Below are 9,783 nucleotides of genomic sequence, written 5' to 3' on the forward strand. Positions count from 1 at the left end.
TATTTATACCCCACCCATCCGGCTGGGTTTCCTCAGCCACTCTGGGCAGCTTCCAGCACATATAAAAACGTAATAAGACGTCAAACATCTTTTTTCTTCTTCTGGTTGTTGTAGTTGTAGTTGTTATATGGTGGATGTTTGATTGTTGTTACTTAATGACTGCAACAGTTTTATGTGTATATATTGAGAGTTGCTTTGAGGTTTATGCAAAATTTATAAATGAAAAGTTATATTTAAGTTTTTAAAATAATTGAATAGGTTTCATCCCAAACTCCCTGGCTCCACAACGTTTCTCCATCCCAGAAAATGGGAGGGCAAATTCCAGCCAGGCAAAGGCACTTGAGGAGTGGGGGGAGGGGAACAGGACCAATGAGGAGTGTGGCCTGGAGAGAGGGCGTAGGCTGGGGAGAGTGAGGACCAGGTAGAGCAAACTGGAGGACCGCAGGTGGCAAAGGACTGCACAGCACTGCACAGCAAAAACTCACACAGGAATCTTCCTCTGCCCTACCTGGAGATGCCAAAAGTTAAAGTAGGGATTCCCCCCCCCCCCCAACAAACACGTGCTTAATGAATTTATTATGGCCCTTCCTGTTAAGCAAATCATCAGTGTTGTTAACTTCCAAGAAAGTCTGTTAGGACTGAGGTACAAGAGTTCCCACACATCAAGTTATTTGTGTGTGTATTGGGTAATAAACCCAAGGTTCTTTGAGTAATAAAGCAATGTCTCCTTGAAAGATACACACTGACAGCTTTCTTAGCTCTATAGAAACCAACAATAAAGTAATAAAGACAACATCCTTCAGAAAGAGTATGTTTCCGCCTAACCTGAAAAAATAATAATTTCTTGTAAGTCTGATGCTTTAATGAGGAAGTAAGGTGAAGGAAGATGTGAAATTCAGTTTGCAGGAAGTTCACAGGAAGACTGACAAAGATTGCTCAAGAATGGAACGTTCAGAGGCCTCTGCAACATTTTGCAACACAGCTTAGTTAGGATCCGTTCCAGAGGCCCGTTCGCAACATGAAAGGGTCGCATCCTGAAGCGCCACATCTGCGCACGCGCATGACGCAATGCGGTGCTTCTGCGCATGCGTGCAGGTTACGGACGTGCCGAAACCGAAGTAACCCATTCCAGATGTATCATGAGGTGTGACTGTACATAGCTAGTCTCATGGCTGGTGCAAGGCATTATGTGAGAGGGAGTAGGAAGCTCTATCTCACGGCTATTTAGCATCTTTTTCCAGAATCATGGATTTAAAACTCTGGAGAAAACCCTACAAGCTACTTCTCTAATAAAAAGTTGTTTTTTTAAAGGAAATGTAGAAAGGAAATCCTGCAGATGAAGAAACATATAACAGTACACATTGGAAGTGCTTGATATATAATACAGTCATACCTCGGGTTGCGTATGCTGCGGGTTGCGTACTTGGCAGACCCAGAAGTGTTTACTTCCGGGTTCCGCAGTGCGCGCATGTGCAGAAGCGGTCTGCGCACTTCACATGTGCATAGAAGCGCTCTATCGGTACTTTGTGCATGTGCTAAAGTGCCGCTCGGGCTGCGTACTTTTCGAGGTACGAACAGCACCCCGAAACGGATTGAGTACACAACTCGAGGTACCACTGTATATGACAATGATAGTAACAGCCTTAACCAAGAGTGGTGAATAAAACTCTGGTGTCCCTAATGAGAGATAGAGATGTGGAAGGTGAGCAGCTATTTTCCATTGAATGATAAATCTCCAAAATGTGTTTACAGTGGTACCTCGGGTTAAGAACTTAATTTGTTAAGAACCTGAAACTGTTCTTAACCTGAGGTACCACTTTAGCAAAGGGGCCTCCCGCTGCTGCTGCCACGCGATTTATGTTCTCATCCTGAAGCAAAGTTCTTAACCCGAGGTACTATTTCTGGGTTAGCGGAGTCTGTAACCTGAACCGTCTGTAACCTGAAGCGTCTGTAACACGAGGTACCACTGTAATTGGAATGATTGTGAATGCAAGAGTGAACCAAAGTAGTCATAAACAGGTGCACTTGGCAGTCATCAGGGATTCCCAAAATAGTCACCAGTTTGCTAGTGGTAGCAATCAATGTCATTTACAGCATGGAAAGTCCCTACCCTACTTTATTGTAGGGATAATAATAATAAAAATAATAAAAACCTTGTCAGAAATACAGAAAAGTCTTTCAGGTGATAGAACTGCTGCACCTACGCTCCCAGCACCCACTGCTCCTCTGTAACATCTTCCCTCCTGCATGTGACAAAGGTGAGCTTCACTGGCTATTCAAAATAATGATTGACTAGCATGGCAATGAGGAAACTATGGCCCTCCAGATGTTGTTGGACTACAGCTGCCATCATCCCAGACTGTGTTAGCTGAGACTGAGGGGAACTGAGAGCCCAACACCAGGAGGCCAGCGTTTTCCCATCCCTGGACTAGCAATTTCTTCAAGAAACTGTAGACTCCTGTTACTTCTGCTAAAGGAAGGCAGGTAAGGAAGGCTGTGCCTATTTTTCTCCCAATGTTACACTATGACGGGTGAAGCTTTTCTAATGTCCTAATATAGATGTAATGCAGACCTTGTTTAAGAAAAGGCAGTTCCAAAGAAATAGGTTTTAAAAACACACTTGAAAACTTGTATGCTGGAGCTATGCCAACATTAGTGGGGGCTTTGTTTGCAAGGACCTGCAGCTCCTCCCCTTTTAACAGGCAAAATCGTTCTTCTTAAACTCTTATCTATCTGTGAAGGATACTCTGAATGAGTTTTAGACGGTAGGGGGCACCAGGGATGAGTTCATGGAGCCAGTGTGGGCGTGTAGCGGCCTGGAAAAGTCTGGGAACCACCACTGCTTTAACATTATCAACAGTCACTGACTTCAAGAGAGCAGCCTGCACACCAGATGGCAGCCCAAACACTGTTTCTAACCATCCCTGCACACTCCTAACGTCCCACTCTCCAGCCCCTCCTCGCAGGGAAAGGAGGAAATCCCCTGGCAGAGCAGAGCTTCTGCTTCGAGATAGCAACTCAACTGGTGCTCGTCATCTCCCTTCCCTCGCGCCCCCTCCCCTTCCCCCTCTTTCGGGGCCGGAAGGACGGGAGGAAGGGGCACGTTCTCCAAAGGAGATGTGAAAGCAATCTGATCACATGGGGACTGCCTTTTCTCTGCTCCTCCACTCCAAGCTCGCCCAATTTTGCTGCCTTCGGAAATTGCTTGACGCAGGTAAACATATCAGCGTGTGTGTGTGTGTGAGAGAGAGGGCAGGAATCGTAAGATTTTAATCTGAGCTTGTTTTAAACTGCAGCAAAAATAAAGAAAAAGGGGGTTGGGAAGCAATCGGATGTGGAAGGGCGTAGGGCGAGGTTATGCTTTTAATTAGAATAACAATACGGGGGGCAACGGTGGCTCACCTTGCTCTCTGGCTACTGGCGTTTTCTAGGCAAAGGAGGCCGGGGGAATTCCAACGCTCGCTTTGCGCCAAGACGTGGCGCCCGCTGCCTGGGCTCGGACCTCTCGCTTGCTTTGTTCTTTCGTGCCTAGCCGGAAACGCAAGTGAAACTGAAAGTGAAAGTGTGATTCCAGGAAGGCGCTTGGCTTCCTAAGTGGCGAGGCATTGTGGGATGGCCCTCCCACAAGCGATAGGGCTGGTCGGTGCAACTGCTTGCGGCGAGGATGGCACCGTCTGCAAGCCAGACCTCGACCAAAGGAAAAACAGCCAGTTATTCCTCCTGGGGCGTTATTTTCTAGTTTAATTTGGTCCCACTTGCCAGATCAACAAGCACCCCTTACTCGGAGGGTAAGCTCCTAAGGAAGAGGTAGGTTGTAGCATATTTTGGGGGGTAAGGTTTAAAGTGGCCTTTTTATTTAAAGTGGCCTTTTATTCAACACCACCTTATGACCAAGCAGCTTGCTGCAAAATAATCAGGACTTTTGAGATCACCAGAACCCTTCATCAGGCTGGAATGGCACAACAAAGTTTAGCAAAGGGCAGGGGTATGTGTATATATGTTTGATAATAAAAAAAGCTGGCTTGGTATTCAGGCCAAAACAAAACGTCACAAAAATACAAGCAAGCCTTTGAGTCCACCAGAACTCTTCATCAGGTTGGGTAATGTAGCAAAGTTTAGCAGGGTAAGAGAAAAGCTGATGTTGAAACTACTGTGGTCAAAAAGTTTGCTTTTGTATGAGCTTAGAAGGGGTGTAGCTATGGGGGGGGGCTGTTAAGAGCTCTTGAGGTAGAGGAACAGACTTGTGGGCTTTGTCTAAGTATGTAGTGTATAGAAACAGCTGTTATTTCTGGAGTGCCTTCCAGTGAGATGCCAGAGAGAACCATGAAGAACGTGGGTGCTATCAAGGATGCAGCTAGATGTTTGGGTAAAGTGAACAGCTACAGTCCAGTGTGGTTTTAAGTTGGAGTAAGTTGAATTCAGTAGGGCTTCATTTCTGTCACCAACCCAAATTTTGAATTGTCCCTCCTTTTGTAGCTAGCCTTACTAGGGTTTCTAGGAGCCTAAGTAGAGCGCAACAGCATAAGGCCAAAAACCCATCTATTATAGCATTCTGTTCCTACAGTGGTCAACTAGATGCCTATGGGAAGCTCACAAGCAGGACACAAATGCAACAACTCCTGTTGTTGTACCCTAGAAACTGGTATTTGGAAATATACTACTCAGATATTGAAGGTACAGAACTATCCCTGGTGGTCTAGTGGTTAGGGTTTGGTGCTCTCACTGCCAGGGCCCAGGTTTGATTCCCGGTCAAGGAACACGTATTTAAGGCCTGGACAACCCAGTTGGTTAGAGCAGGTTGCAGATGTGATCCCCGTATGGGACAGCTGCATTTTCCGGCATTGCAGGGGGTTTGACTAGATGTTCCTCAGGGGCCCTTCCAACTCTACAGTTCTGTGATTCTATTATTATCTTTGATAGCCATTGGCAGCTTCATCCTCCATGAATTTTTCTAATCCCCTTTGCAAGCAGTCCAAGTAGGTGGCTATGGTCACATTTTGTAGCAGTAAATTCCATAGTTTAGTTACATACTGTGTGAGGTTTTTTCTATCTGTCCTGAATGTGCCATCACAAGCAGGACACGGATGCAAAAGTCCTCTCCTATTGTTGTACCCTAGAAACTGGCATTCGGAAGTATACTACAGTACTTGGATACTGGAGGTAACAGAACTATCCCTGGTGGTCTAGTGGTTAGGATTCGGCGCTGTCACTGCCACGGCCTGGGTCTGATTCCCGGTCAGTGGATGCTCAGTTCTAGCATTGTGAAAGAAAATTGGATGGGGGGAGCATTTGGAGGTAAGATGGTGCCAGGCATATCCATGAGAGGGAAGGTGGCTGGTTCATCTGCCTGCTGCCCTGGGAGAGGAGCTGACACACATTTTTCTGACTGTAGCTTGTTTTTTAATTTTTTTTGTTTCTGGTTGTTGTTTTTTAAATAGTGTGAAGTTGTGTTTGATGTTTTCTTCCAGGGTTTTTCTGAGAACTAGTACTGCCATGGCCAACTTTGAAACTGAAGATACAGAAGAGACTGTGACCTGTCTCCATATCACAGTCTATCATCCAAGTCAAATGGAAAAGAATGTATTCCAAACCTTCCACTTTTGCCAGCCACATCACGTGAAAGTAGATGACCTAGTGAAGTTTGGAAGAGATGATCAGGTCTGCCGCTTTAACTTTGTAGATGGACGGGTCTCACGTATTCAGTTTGCTCTGCAGTGTTTCAGACACTTCAACAGCTCAAAGTTGGGTTTCGAGATTAAGAATTTGAGCAAGAAGACAAAGCTGATTGTGGATCACGCCGAACTGGCCTACCTGAATAAGGTTGAGTTGCAAGAGACATGCATGGTTTGCTTTGGAGAGTATCAAATGCTATTGGAAAAAGAAGAAGGACAGTCAGATAAGTATTTTGACATCCGCTTTGAATTAGCAAAAACACCTATGTTGCAGCAAAAAAACTTGTCTTGGCGGGAACCTATACCTGAATGTGGCTTTTCATGTGCTGAAACTCCAGTTGAGATAGATGAGACGGAAGAAACGGGAAACTCCCTCCATGAGAAATGGACTTACTAGATTCAATGTTACAAATTCAATGTTGTTGGTTTTTTGCCCTATGTACTATTGCAGTTGAATGGTATCCTTCACATATGTCCAATATATGCCTACACTATGAATAGGTTAGCATTGCTCTTTGTAAGCTGCCACTTTACAGATATTTTGGCATCATTGCTTAAAATACTGGTGAGGAGCCACCAGTCTGAGCCTAAGTATCTGGTCAGTGGCACTTACAAAATACAATGCCTTTGCATGGTTTGACTTCAAACTGCATGGGCAAAGGAAAACAGGTTACCTACTGTCATTGTGATTGACAGGGCATCCTCTATCAAAATTGGCTCCTGGGGGTGGGGAAGGTAATGATCTGGCCCACCATTGGGATCCAGTTTCCCACCTCTGGCTTAAAACAGGTAAATGATAATCTATCATACAGAGGACTTGGCAGTAACAAAGCAGGCTTTCAATACTTTTCAGCTTGTACTTAAAGGTAGCAGTGGCTGACCTGTAGCCTTCCAGATATTGCAAGACTCTCAACAATTCCAGCTGTCAGTTCCAGCCAGCATGCCCAATGATCATGGGATAATGGGAGTTTTAGTCCTAAAGCTGCCACAGCCACAGGTTAGCCACCTCTGCTCTAAGGACTACCTGAAGGCAAAAAGAAAATTCTGACCTTGTAATACCACTGTCATCTTGGATGGATGGCTAACTGTCACCCAACAATATAATGCAAAAGAGACTTTAGAGAACATAATAGGGTATGCAGTATCTAAAGGCCTCTTTTATATTTCATAGCCTGACCTGTATATGCTTCCTGCTCTGTTCCTGAACAGCTGTTGATTTGAAATTGCTGCAATTTGTGAAAGTAAATAAACGCATGCATGCTAGCATTAATACTGTTGTGCCACTATTTTGATTCCATTTGGACACCATGCTGTGTTCTTTTGTGTAGCGGTTAGATTGTGAGATTAGGATTGGGGCAGAGGAGGCGACTTCAAATTTGCATTTAACCAAGAGGAATGCTGGGGTAGACCTTGTCTAATCAGGTTTGGTTCCCCTTATTAATGAGGTCCACTTGGTGCCTTTGCTGACCTTGACTAAAAAAATACATATTTTCCAAGCTTTTGATGGATGGTGATTGCTATTAGCATGCTGCTAGAGCTTTATACTGCTGTTATGAGTGGAGCAGGGGGTTGCTTTGTGTATTGCTTATGATCTGCACTTATTTCTGCTTCTAAAATATTTTTTAAACTTATGCTAACAATATGTTACAAGTCTTTTGGAGGCCTTCTGTGTAACAAGCAACTAAGAAGTTTACTAAATAAACACAATATAATCACAATCTCTCAGCCTAACTCATCACAGGGTGTTTCAAGGATAAGAGGTAGTTCAGTAGAGAACTGCCTACATCACCCTTAGCTACTTAAGGGTAGGATAAAATGCAATTAATAGCATTATTAAATATTCAGGCTGCAGTCATCCAAAGTTAGGCTGCTTAAAATGGGATTTATGTTGCCAAGCTTTATGCAGGATTGCAGCCAAATTGAAAATCAAGTTCAGCCCTCAGGGAAAAAACTGGTTACAGCGTTAAAAATGAAGAAACATGTACACCATGCATTTAAAGCACTCTTCTGTCACTTTAACAGCCATGGCTTCCCCCAAGAATCCTGAGAACTGTAGTTTAAGGGTGCAGAGCATTTATTTAATAAAGTTTATACACTGCTTGGTCTCAAAAAAACAACCATCTCAAAGCAGTTTACAAAAAGGGTAGGACAATAAAATTGTAGGTAAAAACAGTTAAAAACAAATATTTAAAACATTCAGAATTTTAAAATCACCAATAAACTAAAGACACTCATCAACATTCTACAAATCTGGGTAGGCCTGTTTAAACAAAAATGTTTTTAACAGGTGCTGGGGAAATAAAGGTGCCTGTCTAAGGTCAGCAGGTGGGGATTTCCAAAGTTAGGGTCTGCCACAATGATCAATTTCTTACTAATATTGAACAGGTATTATGTGGCATATGTAAAAGTGTCAATTCTGTAGTTAGATCTCCCACAGAGCTACAATTCCCAGCACCATTGACAAACTAGTCCCTACAATTCTTTTGGGAAGAGGAACCATGACTGTTAAAGTGCTGCCAGCATGTTTTAAATGTATGGTGTTAATGTGATCACAGGTTTTCACAATGGATCATTGTTTGCTTAAGAATATAAGGAAGGCAAGGGGTGGTGTCTTTGAGCTAAATATACCAACATAACATGACAAGGGCAGTGGGGCCAATATGTGATAGATAGCAAAGCCACAAGTCTTTTCAGTAGTAACAGAACAAAGATTGGAATGAGGGACAGTAGGTATTAGCTTTGTAATAAGACAGCTAAGTGCAAAGTTTTTGAATTTTAGACTGAATTCTATCAAAAGTTATTTTACCAGGTTCTGTTTCTTTAGAAGTGGAGAATTGATGTGAAAACTCCAAAGGACCACCCTGCTGAATCAGACCCAAGCCTCATGTAGTCCAGCATCCTATTTTCCACTTTGCCAATCAGAAGTCTATAGAAAGTGCAGGTGCAAGAGGGCAACAGCTGCCTCTTGATACTGGAAGAAGTATAAAATAATTGTGATTAGTAGCCACTGATAGACAAATCCCAGAAGTATAAGGCTGATTACCATCCAAACTGGAGTCTCCCACTAGTCCATAGCAGGAAGAGATTAATTTGCCCCACCTTTGCTCTTCAGAATTCTACCAGTCCAATTCCACCACCAACCCCAAACCCACTGGTAGTAGTGGGGAAGCCACCAACCCATATACAGTCATACCTCGGTTTAAGTACACCTCGGTTTGAGTATTTTCAGTTTAAGTAATCTGGTTAAGTTCTCGAAGCTACGAACATGAGTTTGACCAGACAGGAGTGCCTGGCGTGCTATGGTCCATGGGGTCACGAAGAGTCGGACACGACTAAACAACAACAACAATCTGGTTAAGTAATTCAGGTTAAGTAACTCATACCTCTGGTTAAATTACTTTCGATGGGAAAGTTCACTTCAGGTTAAGTACGCTTCAGGTTAAGTACGGACTTCCGGAACCAATTACACTCATACCTCGGGTTAAGTACACTTCAGGTTGTGTACTCCGCGGACCTGTCTGGAACGGATTAATCCACTTTCCATTACTTTCAATGGGAAAGTTCACTTCAGGTTAAGTACACTTCAGTTTAAGTACTCCACGGACTGTCTGGAACGGATTAATCCACTTTCCATTACTTTCAATGGGAAAGTTCACTTCAGGTTAAGTACAGACTTCCGGAACCAATTGTGTTTGTAAACCGAGGTACCACTGTATACCATGCAGGAGTCCCCATTTGGTCTGCAAGTCTCATTTTCCCCAAGCCTATGCCTGATGAGGTGAGATGTGGGGGAGGTAAAGATGCAACTCCTGCCAAAAGAAGGGTTTGCAGGTGCCAGTCAGCTGCATCTGCTGTGTGTCTTTGCCCTTGCAGTATTAAATCAACTGATTGGGTGGCTCTGCCGACTTGTCAGGGAATTGGGAGAAGCAAGGAACTTGTCCATCAGCTAGGCAAGGCTCCTAACCCCATGATGCCTGGGAATGGAACATCCCTCAGTTATGGTAGAAAGTAAGCTTTTTGCCTGTGTTCATTTTTCAGCAGGGCAGGCAATTCTTGCATATCAACTCACTTCACTTTCAGGTACCAGTTTGTACAGGTAGTATCAGGCTAG

General features: G+C 43.8%; 2 protein-coding genes across 4 annotated transcripts in view; one reads left to right on the top strand and one right to left on the bottom strand.

Moving 5' to 3' along the window:
- The window catches only part of ALPK1 (alpha kinase 1), a 55,160-nt gene extending 51,620 nt beyond the window's left edge, over positions 1-3,540 (bottom strand). The window contains exon 1 of one of the 2 annotated variants that reach the window (XM_088660440.1): positions 3,403-3,540. The gene's annotated coding sequence lies outside the window, so the exon portion shown is untranslated. The remainder of the gene's footprint in view (positions 1-3,402) is intronic. The other variant, XM_088660439.1, reaches the window with a different exon arrangement.
- On the top strand, positions 3,076-6,942 carry TIFA (TRAF interacting protein with forkhead associated domain). 2 transcript variants are annotated; one of them, XM_088660443.1, is made up of 2 exons: positions 3,076-3,214; positions 5,469-6,942. In XM_088660443.1, the coding sequence occupies exon 2, from the start codon at positions 5,494-5,496 to the stop codon at positions 6,067-6,069; it is 576 nt and encodes a 191-aa protein (XP_088516569.1). In that variant the 5' UTR covers positions 3,076-3,214; positions 5,469-5,493; the 3' UTR covers positions 6,070-6,942. The 2 variants fall into 2 exon arrangements, with proteins under 2 accessions (XP_088516569.1, XP_034970009.3); XM_035114118.3 differs by lacking the exon at positions 3,076-3,214 and adding an exon at positions 3,669-3,807.
- Positions 6,943-9,783: the final 2,841 nt, after the last annotated feature.

This window comes from Zootoca vivipara, chromosome Z1 (genome assembly GCF_965207765.1).
Source record: "Zootoca vivipara chromosome Z1, rZooViv2.hap1.1, whole genome shotgun sequence".
In the NCBI taxonomy this organism is placed as follows: Eukaryota; Metazoa; Chordata; class Lepidosauria; order Squamata; family Lacertidae; genus Zootoca; species Zootoca vivipara.